Source organism: Sinocyclocheilus rhinocerous, unplaced genomic scaffold, assembly GCF_001515625.1.
Source record: "Sinocyclocheilus rhinocerous isolate Xijiao unplaced genomic scaffold, SAMN03320098_v1.1 scaffold50, whole genome shotgun sequence".
NCBI classification, from domain to species: Eukaryota; Metazoa; Chordata; class Actinopteri; order Cypriniformes; family Cyprinidae; genus Sinocyclocheilus; species Sinocyclocheilus rhinocerous.
The window spans coordinates 2133893-2146586 of NW_015641057.1; the positions used below are offsets into that span (position 1 = coordinate 2133893).

The 12694-nt window shown below is 37.9% G+C and overlaps 4 protein-coding genes across 4 annotated transcripts in view; all 4 read left to right on the top strand.

Moving 5' to 3' along the window:
- The window catches only part of LOC107754532 (protocadherin beta-16-like), a 5736-nt gene extending 4849 nt beyond the window's left edge, over positions 1 to 887 (top strand). The window contains exon 6 of the mRNA XM_016571009.1: positions 17 to 887. Coding sequence (XP_016426495.1) covers positions 17 to 887 — 871 coding nt within the window. The remainder of the gene's footprint in view (positions 1 to 16) is intronic.
- Positions 888 to 2284: 1397 nt separating this feature from the next.
- On the top strand, positions 2285 to 3632 carry LOC107754533 (protocadherin beta-15-like). Its single transcript, XM_016571010.1, has 2 exons — positions 2285 to 3104; positions 3244 to 3632. Exons 1-2 carry the CDS (start codon positions 2297 to 2299, stop codon positions 3630 to 3632), a joined length of 1197 nt encoding a protein of 398 aa, XP_016426496.1. The 5' UTR covers positions 2285 to 2296.
- A 1742-nt stretch (positions 3633 to 5374) lies between these two features.
- Positions 5375 to 10729, top strand: LOC107754534 (protocadherin beta-15-like). The gene is made up of 3 exons (XM_016571011.1): positions 5375 to 6622; positions 9885 to 10121; positions 10700 to 10729. Exons 1-3 carry the CDS (start codon positions 5474 to 5476, stop codon positions 10727 to 10729), a joined length of 1416 nt encoding a protein of 471 aa, XP_016426497.1. The 5' UTR covers positions 5375 to 5473.
- A 115-nt stretch (positions 10730 to 10844) lies between these two features.
- Positions 10845 to 12694, top strand: part of LOC107754535 (protocadherin gamma-A12-like) — a 6071-nt gene continuing 4221 nt past the window's right edge. Inside the window, exons 1-2 of the mRNA XM_016571012.1 lie at positions 10845 to 11059; positions 11762 to 12149. Coding sequence (XP_016426498.1) covers positions 10845 to 11059; positions 11762 to 12149 — 603 coding nt within the window. The remainder of the gene's footprint in view (positions 11060 to 11761; positions 12150 to 12694) is intronic.

The following is a 12694-nucleotide window of genomic DNA, read 5'->3' on the forward strand; positions in this document are numbered from 1 at the left end:
TCATTCATGCCGTGAGGTCGTTTGATTACGAACAGCTGAAAAGTTTCAAAGTGCTGGTGTTAGCCAGAGATAACGGTTCTCCTCCTCTGAGCAGTAACGTGACCGTGAGTGTCTTCATAACGGATGAGAATGACAACTCCCCTCAGATATTATACCCCTCTCCGGAAGGAAACTCCTTCATGACCGAGATGGTACCCAAAGCTGCGCAGGCACGCTCCCTGGTCTCTAAGGTGGTCGCCGTGGATGCGGATTCTGGCCAGAACGCGTGGCTCTCGTATCACATTATTAAAGCGACAGATCCGGGACTTTTCACTATCGGTGTCCACAGCGGAGAGATCAGGACGCAGCGGGACATTTCTGAATCTGACAGCATGAAACAGAACCTCATTGTGTCCGTGAGAGATAACGGACAGCCCTCTCTCTCAGCCACGTGCGCATTGTATTTACTTATATCAGATAACTTGGCTGAAGTTCCGGAACTGAAAGACATGTCTCGCGACGAGAGCAGCTCCAAACTGACGTTTTATTTGATCATCGCGCTGGTGTCCGTTTCCACTTTCTTCCTGACCTTCATCATCATCATCCTGGCCGTGAGGTTTTGTCGCAGGAGAAAGCCCAGACTGTTGTTTGATGGAGCTGTAGCCATTCCCAGCGCATATCTGCCTCCAAATTACGCAGAGGTGGAGGGCGCGGGAACTCTCTGCAGCACTTACAATTATGACGCATACCTGACCACGGGCTCGCGCACTAGTGACTTCAAGTTCGTCAGATCTTATAATGAGGGCACGCTGACTGCTGACCTGACTCTGAAAAAGACTCAATCCGCTGTGGATGATCTTGAACGGTTTGATGCGGAAATGCTCGATTCGTTTAAGGTAAGCCTTTGATACTTTCTTTAAAAATAATTGGGTGGATTTAATTTGTTTAAATGTAATATTTGCGGTTTCAACTGACTGCTTTCTTTAGCAAAGGTTTTTTTCTTAGCGGTTCACGTGGCTCTTTCAAATGCTTGATTGTAGACACATTAACAGGGTCAGTTTGGAGTTAGAAAATATTGATGGTATAAGCGACTTTTTTTTTTTTTTACATTATCTGGTCATGTATGCGGTAGTTCTTTTTTGTCACTTTTTGGACTTATTTTGAAGTCGAGCTGTAAAAGTAGTTTGTTAGTGATCTTTTAAAGATTTCAAGGACATCCGTCTCATTCTGTTGACGAATGATTTCGTTAAAACTTGTCATCAGTATGTGTCCTTCTAGAGTCTGACATTTGTAATTGTTTGTGATAAAATATTGCTATTTAAATAGTTTTACTTTTGTCTTTGTCATTTTCCTATGCAGTTAGTTTAGAATGAGAATTAAGTTCATATGTTAGTAACGTTCCCTTGAGAGAAATCTTTTAAACGTACTTTTAATCTGATTGGAAATGGCGTAGGACAGGTTTCCCGTGTTGCTGTACATGGTGCTGCACTGCTGTTTACTACTGGTTTTCGGTATTTTGTGTGTATAGCTCTCTATCCCTCTATATTTGTTTGTTTATTTGATTTTTAATAACATGCATAGTGTGGCCTTCTTTATATCTCGCACTTAAATGAATAGTTAACCCCAAAAAATAAATTTTGTCATCATTTACTCACCCTCATGTCGTTCCAAACCTGTATGATTTTCTTTCTTATATAGAACATGATAGAAGATATTTTTAAGAATGCTGGTAATCAAACAGTTGATGGACCCCATTGACTTCCGTAATATTTATTTCCCTACTATGCAAGTCAATGAGGATCAACAACTGTTTGGCTCTTCAAAATTCTTCAAAATATCTTCTCTTGTGTTCAACATAAGAAAGAAACTTATACAGGTTTGGAACGACATGAGGGTGAGTAAATTACAACATTTTCATTATCGGGGGAATTAATTCTTTAAGAGGATGTTGCTGCTGGCTTACACAGTTGCATACCAATAAAATGATTTGCTAAGTACAACACGCGTTCTTTGTGTGTAATAACATTCAATTATGTCTGATAAGAATGTCATACAGTTTCTTATTTTAACTCATAGTGTCGCTGTTCAACTGCAAAACAATGTGTGTTTTCAATACACATTTCTCCGCCCCGTTTATGATGTCATACACAGGGCTTCAAGCTCCTCTCGTTGTAGAAAATCGTCCACAGTGACTGATCGTCTAATAGTGTACTCCTTTCGATTTTTCTCAATTTAATTTTACATTTGTCGTTTTGTTGTTGGATTTAATTTCTGCTTAATATCTGAAGAATTCCAAAGGTTCCGCGTTGCTTTCGAGATGTTTGATCTTTTGTTCTTCGTGCTGATGTCGCACACTGCTTATGGAGACGTGAGCTATTCTTTTCCGGAGGAGATGAAACGCGGATCTGTGATTGGAAACATAGCAAAGGATCTCGGACTCGATGTGAACACACTGTCATCTCGTAAGGCTCGAATTGATACTGAAGGTAACAGAAAACAATACTGTGACATTAATTTGAATACTGGAGAACTGATCGTAGCGGAGAGAATCGATAGAGAGGGACTTTGTGGAAAGAAAGCTTCATGTGTCATAAACCATGAGCTTGTCCTTGAAAACCCTCTAGAACTGCATCGCTTCATTCTAAATATTGAAGACATAAATGATAATTCACCACAGTTCACAGAGAGTGTCGTTAAATTCGAAATACGAGAATCAGCAGACAAAGGATCTCGCTACTTATTAGATGAGGCCCATGATGCCGATATTGCTCGGAATTCTGTGCAATCATATACACTTCAAGATAATGAACACTTTATTCTTAATGTACTAACCAGGGAAAATGGAAGAAAATATGGCGAGCTCGTGCTGAATAAAGAGTTAGACCGTGAGCAGCAGAAAGAGGTAACATTAATTCTCACTGCGGTAGACGGCGGGACTCCACCGAGATCAGGTACTGTAGCCATACACGTCACTGTGCTGGATGCTAATGATAATGCTCCAGTATTTAGTCAGGCCGTTTACAAAGTCAGTCTGCCTGAAAATGCTCCTGTAGATACTGTAGTGGTGACAGTGAGCGCTACTGATGCTGACGAGGGACAAAATGGAGAAGTCACATACGAGTTTAGTCGAATTTCGAAAAATGCCAACGTACTATTTTCTCTAGATCCAAACAATTAAAGTCAGTCTGCCTGAAAATTCTCCTCTAGATACTGTAGTGGTGACAGTGTGCGCTACTGATGCTGACGAGGGACAAAATGGAGAAGTGACTTATGCATTTAGTCATTTATCCGAAATTGTCCGGCAATTGTTTTTCCTTGATACAGTGTCAGGAGAGATTAAACTAAAGGGACTCGTGGATTTTGAGGAGGAGAGTTCAGTCGAACTGCCGATTCAAGCTAAAGATGGTCAAGGGCTAGCTAGTCATTGTACAGTAATATTACATGTTATTGATATCAATGATAACCCCCCTATAATAGTGATTAATTCCCTTAACAGTCCTATTCCCGAGAATGCGTTTCCCGGTACAGAGGTTGGCATCATTAATGTGCAGGACAGAGACTCTGAGAATAACGGACAGGTGCGCTGCTCCATTCAGCAAAACGTCCCATTTAAACTCGTCTCCGCAGCACTTACAATTATGACGCATACCTGACCACGGGCTCGCGCACTAGTGACTTCAAGTTCGTCAGATCTTATAATGAGGGCACGCTGACTGCTGACCTGACTCTGAAAAAGTCAGCTTTAGATGATCTTGAAGGGCTTGATGCACAATCAAATGAGGTAAGATTCATATTAATTTATTTAGAATTTATTCCTTTTTGTTAGGCATGGATTTACTGTGGTGGCCAAAATTATTAGAACACTATTTTCACCAGCTAAAAAAATGGATTAAATCAGTTATTTCTATATATATTTTGCTGTAGTGTCAGTAGGAAATATCAGTTTACATTTCCAAACTTTCATTTGGCCATTAATTGTAATAATCCAGTGAGATTTTTGTCTGACAACAGCCAGTGCTCCACACAGAGATCTGATCTCATCATCATCCAGCCTGTCTGAAATGACACGAAGAAACAGAACAAACTGAGGCAGACTAAATCCAGAAGAACTGTGGCAACGTCTCCAAGATGCTTAAAGAGACCTACCTGCAAAGCTACATTACTGTTAAAAATTTAGGCACTTGTGTAAAAATTCTGTAAAATGAGGATGCTGTCAAAAATAATGCCATAAATAGATTTTCTTTATCAATTAGCTTCTATTAACTAAATTAAATCAACATTTGGTGTGAGCATCCTTTGCGCTTAAAGCAGCTTTTGCCCTTGGTGCACTTGCGCGTAGTTTTTCAGGTAGCTTTGCAGGTAGATTTCTTGAAGCATCTTGGAGATGTTGCCACAGTTCTTCTGGATTTAGTCTGTCTCAGTTTATTCTGTTTCTTCATGTCATTTCAGACAGACTGGATGAGATCAGATCTCTGTGTGGAGCACAGGCTGTTGTCAGACTCCTTGTGCAAACTAAAATCTCACTGGATTATTACAATTAATGGCAAAATGAATGCTTGGAAATGTAAACGGATATTTCCTACTGACACACTACAGCAACAGATAGAAATAACTGACTTCAAACCATTTTTAATACTAGTAGTGTTCTAATAATTTTGGCCACCACTGTAAATTCAGATGTTTTTTTTTTCATAAGGTTCTGGCATTCACTGAATCTTGTGCTTTTCAATTTTCAGGATTTTTGAGTATTGTTTTTATATTTACATGTTTTGTTAAAAATGACAGGACTTATATATTAACTCTCTGAGAGCAGAATGTTTTTTTTTCATCAATAAAGTGAAGTTTCCTTTTCAGTTGAAATATGACCAGACTTTTATTTGTTCAGTGATATGTAAGCTTGCATATCTTATTGTCACCCATTCTTTCAAATGTCTTTATTTTTGCAAATCATTAATGTATTCAGCTTTTTAGGTGGCTGGCATTTAACATTTTGTCTGATTAGAATCTAATAGTAGCATCTTTTTTTTCTGTTTGTGGCTTTGAATTTGACGGGGTTTTTTTGTGTGAAATTGATCTTTTTCTGCTGTTTCTGTTGAGCATTGTATACATTTACACTTCGACAACTACGGTTTCAATGTTTATTTATTTATTATTTGTTTGTCACGTTTATTGGACTCTTTTTCTTGAGCCTTAAATCTGATTACACTTTACTGATTTCCTGTGCACTTATGTTGAGATCATAAATTGCAGTTTTCACATTTTAACGCCTAGTGTCGCTGTTTACCGGCAGAGGTTTTGAGACATAATGTTATTTTATCTCCACCCTGTTTATGATGTCATTCCTTGTAAAGGCACATCAGCTCTAGTGAAATATTATTCGATTCTGTCTGCTGGACGGGTCTATTGTATCCGCTTCAGCGAGGTTTCTAGATTATCTCATTTTGCTTTCGTTTAATGCTCGGAAATATTCTGGTTTTGTTTAGTATTAGCCTGCATGGGAAATATGGATCGCAGATTCTTTCCGACGCATTGTCTGATTGTGGGCATTTCTCTGATTATAGTCATAACGCACGCCGCTTATGGAGATGTGAGCTATTCTTTTCCGGAGGAGATGAATCGCGGATCTGTGATTGGAAATATAGCAAAGGACCTCGGGCTCGATGTGAACAGACTTACATCTCGTAAAGCTCGCATTGATGCTGAAGGTAACAAAAACCGATTCTGCGACATTAATTTGAGAACGGGAGAAATTATAGTGGCCGATCGGATAGACAGAGAGGTGCTTTGTAAGGAGAGGCTTTCCTGTACGCTTAATTTCGAATTTGTGTTAGAAAACCCTTTGGAATTGCATCGTGTTGTTTTACAAATCCAAGACATTAATGACAATACGCCAGTATTTCCCAAAGATGTAATCAAGCTCGAAATAAGTGAAAATGCCGATAAAGGTGCTCGTTTTCGTGTCATTGAGGCTCGAGATGCTGATGTCGGCCACAATTCAGTACAAAAATATATATTAGAAAAAAAAGTAAATTTTGTTTTAGCGGTGAATTCAAAAACAGATGGAAGCAACTATGTCGAGTTAGTGCTTGATAAAGAGTTGGATCGTGAGGAGCAGACAGAGGTGACATTAATTCTCACTGCGGTAGACGGCGGGACTCCACCGAGATCAGGTACTGTAGCCATACACGTCACTGTGCTGGATGCTAATGATAATGCTCCAGTCTTTAGTCAGACCGTCTATAAAGTCAGTCTGCCTGAAAATTCTCCTCTAGATACTGTAGTGGTGACAGTGAGCGCTACTGATGCTGACGAGGGACAAAATGGAGAAGTCACATATGAGTTTGGGCATTTATCTGAATCTGCTAAAGAAACATTTTCATTGGATCATCAAACTGGACAAATTGCCGTGAAGGGGCGAATAGATTTTGAAGATGAATCAAGGTATGACATTATTGTTGAGGCTAAGGACGAATATGGTCTTTCCTCAGACTCAAAAATCGTAATAGAAATTACTGACATAAATGACAATGCTCCAATTCTTATTATTAAATCTCTCACCAGTCCTGTTCCTGAGAATGCGTTACCCGGTACAGAGGTTGGCGTCATTAATGTGCAGGACAGAGACTCTGAGAATAACGGACAGGTGCGCTGCTCGGAAATGAACGATTCGTCTCAGGTAGGACTAATAAAATCGCTTTTTTAAATAATGTGTGTGTTAACAGATTAAATGTGTTTATGTACTAAATCGACTTTCATTGGCAAGACACACTGTTCTTGTAAAAAGTCTCGTGACACATTTAAGAACTTCGTTTTAGACAAACATTTTAAGGGGCAATTTGGAATCTGAATGTACTTTGGTATTTGTATCATTTATTTTTAGATGTGTATGGTCATGTTTGAGCAATTATTAGTTAAGCTATCTTTCACAAATTGTTGTTTGGTGAGCTTGCATAGTAATCCATGTCTGTCTTCTGTTAACTAATAGTTCTTAGGGTCATCTTAACGTTTTGTCTAACATCCATTTTTGTGTCTCTCTAGTTTCTGTCGTTTGTAATTGAATGATGATTTGCGTTTCTCTCATCGACGCCTCAGTTATGTGAAGTTAACTAAGTGAATTCAATTCAGATACCAGTAATATTTTGGCCAGCAAAATCTATTAAAACTCCTTTTCAGTCAGATTGGAAATGGCAGCGTATGTTTCTCCTGTTGCTGTCCATGGTGCTGCACTGGTGTGTACTGTTCTGTGGGTTGTTGCTCCTACATAAGTAATCTATATCCTATTTCTTATTTTCGAAATGCTATGAATATTGAGATCATGTTTATGTGCCTCCGCTGGGAAATTGGCGAATCGACATTTGTAGGATGATTAATGATTGGCCTGTTTTTGTGATTGTTTTATTGCTTTGTGGTTTTACATTTTTAAGTTTGAATTCGATGTATTTTGAATGGAATGGGAAAGTACATGTTTATGGTCCCTTTCTTGTTAATGAAGTAGCCCATGACGTATTGCTGCGCTTTCTCTGAGATATAAGTGTATTTTTATGCTCCGAAAAGTTACATATAGGGTGATTCGCCTTTTTAAATCATGATATTCTCGATAGTGAGAAGAACATTTAAGTTGGGACCTATTTGTCGTTTATAGTTTTGTTTTATTGTATTTTTCTCAATTTAGTCCTGTGTAACCCCTGTCCTTTCATTAAACATTTCTGCTTTTGAAATAATCAAGAAAACAATTTGTGAATTATTCATGTTTGAAATAATTTCTCTTCCGTGGCGCGCTTAAAGATTGACGTTTAGCACTAAGTACTTTTCTGTAAACATTTCGTGGTGCAAGGCGTGCATCAACATGCAAATGGTATCATATTTTCTCCTGTGTCAATTTTTAAGTCGTGTGATATTTCTAGTTGCACAGTTGCTTTGAAACATTTCAGGTGTGTTAAGTTAGTGTATTTCAGTTTTTTCCCCTCAGATAATGAGATCTTTCTAATTACTTAAGCATAAAATAAATATTTGGTTAATTTTTTAGAGCGTCTGATTAGAGGTCTAAACACTGTGCAATAGCTAACTATAGTATGTCATGCTACAGAGGCTGGAGCGGATTTTAAACGTGGATTGAAGGAAGAGAAAGGATTGTACTCATACAACACACATTTACTCATATATTCTTCAAAATAAAAATAATGTAGGCTATCTGTTTAATTGTGAAAACTGCCACAGGATCGCATAATATGTCTTGCAAACTGGATTTCGTGATTTTTAGATTTTAAGATGTCATACCAAGACTACAGTTGGTTGTACTCAAAGGTAGGCTTTGATGCGTTTTAACTTATTGTCTGTGATGTTGAATAAATTTTTTCGTGCCATGGGCAAACTACGAAGTATCTTGTAAATGTGATTTTTTTTAAACTTCTTCTCTTCATATCCTACAAGTATGTTTTAAACTACAAATATGCCATTTTATGTGCATCGTAAGTGTTATATCCAAGTTGTACATGTCAGAAGGGGCATGAGGGTTTCTGCAGTTTCATAATTGAACTCTTAGTGTCGCTGTTCACCAGTGCAATCGTTGACGTTCATATTGTTTCTCTCCATCCTGTTCATGATGTCATATATATTGAGAACTGACCTCTCAGCTCGCTGTAAATCGTCGACGGTGAGCGGTGCATTCCTCTATTGTCCTCATATATCGACCATAAACTAAATTCAGTAATTTCAACTGGCTTTACATGCTGATAACTTCAATACAATTTAGTTGATTTTCATATAGATAGATCAAAACCTTACGCGTTGCTGCTGAGATGTTTGGGTTTTTGTTCTTCGTGCTGATGGCGCACACTGCTTATGGAGACGTGAGCTATTCTTTCCCGGAGGAGATGCAACGCGGATCTGTGATTGGAAATATAGCAAAGGATCTCGGGCTAGATGTAAAGAGTCTGTCAAGTCGTGATGCACGAATTGATAATGAAGGTAACAGAAAACGGTACTGTGACATTAATACGAATACCGGAGAACTGATTGTAGCGGAGAAAATCGACAGAGAGGGAATTTGTGGGAAGAAAGCTTCATGTGTTATTAAACAGGAGCTAGTGCTGGAAAATCCGTTGGAGCTACATCGATTTATTCTTAATATTCAGGACATCAATGATAATTTACCACAGTTCAAACAAAATATAATCAAATTCGAAATAAGTGAATCAGCAGACAAAGGATCACGCTATTTATTAGATGAGGCCCACGACGCGGATATTGGTGTGAATTCAGTGCAGTCATATACATTAGAAAACAACGAACATTTAATTCTTAGTGTTCTTACAGGGGTAAATGGAGTAAAATATGGAGAGCTGGTTATTAATAAGGAGTTGGATCGTGAGAAGCAAAACGAAGTAACATTAATTCTCACTGCGGTAGACGGCGGGACTCCACCGAGATCAGGTACTGTAGCCATACACGTCACTGTGCTGGATGCTAATGATAATGCTCCAGTCTTTAGTCAGACCGTCTATAAAGTCAGTCTGCCTGAAAATTCTCCTCTAGATACTGTAGTGGTGACAGTGAGCGCTACTGATGCTGACGAGGGACAAAATGGAGAAGTGACGTATGAGTTCAGTCATTTATCAGAAAGTCTTTTGGACATATTTGATCTCGATGCAGTGTCTGGTGAACTTAAACTAACAGGTATCATAGATTATGAGGAAGAGAGTACAATTGAACTGCCGATTCAGGCTAAAGATAGTCAAGGTCTAGCAGGTCGATGCACTGTGTTAATAGATGTTATTGATGTCAATGATAATGCCCCTACCATAATAACTAAATCTGTTAAAATCTCCATTCCCGAGAATGCGTTACTCGGTACAGAGGTTGGCATCATTAATGTGCAGGACAGAGACTCTGAGAATAACGGACAGGTGCGCTGCTCCATTCAGCAAAACGTCCCATTTAAACTTGTACCTTCAATCAAAAATTACTATTCTCTGGTGACCACAGGTGAATTAGACCGCGAGCTGCTCTCTGATTATAATATTACAATTACTGCTACTGATGAGGGCTCTCCGCCTTTATCTTCCACTAAGAACATTCACTTGACTGTAGCTGACGTGAATGATAATCCACCTGTATTTCAGGAGCAGAGTTACAGAGCTCATGTGCAAGAAAATACCAAACCGGGCTCTTTATATTATATATAAGATTCAAAAAGTTTAAAGCCTTTTGGTGATTCTTCTTCTTCATCGATGACTTAGTTACGTGAAATTGGCTTATAAATCAGTTTCGTATGTCAGAAACTTTTTAAACTTTCTTTTAGTTTGATTATAAATGTCATAGAACAGGTTTTCCCGTTGCTGTCTGTGCACTGTCAATTCACATTTAGTGTCCTTTTATTCTTACGTGTTGTAGATCACGATCCCGCGATGTGCGTATATAATATATATGTATGTATGTATGTATGTATATATATGTATGTATTGATTAATTGATTGATTGAAATGTTATGAATATTGTGGTCGTGTTTATCTTCCACTCATCAGGGCATGTTGCTGCCGGCTGTGGTATTGCTAAAGGATTATAACCCACACATAATCCTGTCAGAGATATGAACATTATGTAGTTTCTTCATTTCACTCATAGTGTCGCTGTTTACCTGCAAAACAATGTATGTCTTCAGTACACATCTCTCCACCCTGTTTGTGATGTCATATAGGGCTTTCATCCCATCTCTTTATAGAAAATCGTCGACAGCGACTTGACTGCTTGATATTATCTACGTCTATTATTCTAAATTGGGTTATATGCTTCTTGTGCGTGGTAATACTGGATTCAATTTCTAATTAATATTTCAAGAATTCCGAAGGTTCTGTGTTACTGCTGAGATGTTTTGTCTTTTGTTCTTCGTGCTGATGGCGCACACCGCTTATGGAGAGGTGATCTATTCTTTTCCGGAGGAGATGAAACGCGGATCTGTGATTGGAAATATAGCAAAGGATCTCGGGCTCGATGTGAACAGATTGTCATCTCGAAAAGCGCGGATTGATACTGAAGGTAACAGAAAACGATACTGTGACATTAATCTGAGCTTGATGCGGAAGTGAACGATTCCTTTCAGGTAGGACAAACGAAGTCTTTCTTCAGAAAGGTTTGTACTATTTTTGGTTTACAGATTATTTTTTTTCGACAACATGCTTTCTAATGATTTTTAGAAATGCTAAGTTTCTTGGATCCCTCTTGTTGTCTGTTATCTGAAACATTTTTATAAAGTACTTTAAAATTCGTATTTCATTTTAAATCCCAGTTCACTGCAGTTTAGTAGAAAGGGACTATTTCTATTAGTTGTCCATGGTGCTGTACAGGACGTGTGTGTTGCTGTTGACGTGTTGCTGAAGACCTAGTAAGAGTAAATGTTATAATTAATGTGTTTCTCTTTACACATACTTAGAGAATGTTTGGTTGTTCCATGCCCTCTAGTCATTTCATTTTCAACAAAGCTGTTATGTTCATGTTTTTTTTTTTTTTTTCATTTAACGTCAGACCTATAAGAGTTTATGGATGAGCTATATTCACAAATTTAAATTGTCTAAATTGTCTAGATTATTTATAAATTGGTTACATTTGTGGTCTTGTGATTTCTGGACTTGATGCGGACATGAATGCTGCTTTTCAGTCGAATTAACCGTTGCTGTATTTTATTCGATCCTTACAGATTAAACAAGTATCTGTATTTTAATAGACTGCTTTCACTGACAACAGGCTCATAAAGATTTTGAAGTTTATTTTTAAGTCTGATGAGTAGTCTGAATACTGGAGAACTGATCGTAGCGGAGAGAATCGACAGAGAGGAGATTAGCGGGAAGAAAGCTTCATGCCTTATTAAAAATGAGTTTGTACTGGAAAATCCTTTAGAGCTGCATCACTTCATTCTCAATATTGAGGACATAAATGACAATTCACCTCAGTTCAAAGAAAGTGTTATTAAATTCGAAATACAAGAATCAGCAGACAAAGGTTCTTCATACTTACTAGAAGAGGCGTATGATGCGGATATTGGTCGGAATGCAGTGCAGTCATATACACTTCAAAACAATGAACACTTTATTCTTAATGTACTAACCAGGGCAAATGGAAGAAAATATGGCCAACTCGTGCTGAATAAAGAGTTAGATCGTGAGCAGCAGAAAGAGGTAACATTAATTCTCACTGCGGTAGGATGAGCTATATTCACAAATTTAAATTGTCTTCTATACATAGATTATTTATAAATTGGTTACATTTGTGGTCTTGTGATTTCTGGACTTGATGCGGACATGAATGCTGCTTTTCAGTCGAATTAACCGTTGCTGTATTTTATTCGATCCTTACAGATTAAACAAGTATCTGTATTTTAATAGACTGCTTTCACTGACAACAGGCTCATAAAGATTTTGAAGTTTATTTTTAAGTCTGATGAGTAGTTCTATTTATAATTTATCTTTAGATTTTGCTGTTCATATTTGAGCATTTCTAAGGATCCTGTTTCACGAGTCGTTGTTTACGTATTAGATTTTTTCGTCGCTAGCTAAAGAATCCTTTATTGAAATTATGTCATAATGACAATTTTAAATACAACTTTGTCACATCTAATAATGAAGGTACGCCGACTGCTAACCTGACTCTGAGAAAGACTGTCTGCCGTGGATGATCTTGAAGGGATTGATGCGGAAGTGAACGAATTCTTGGCCATTTATTT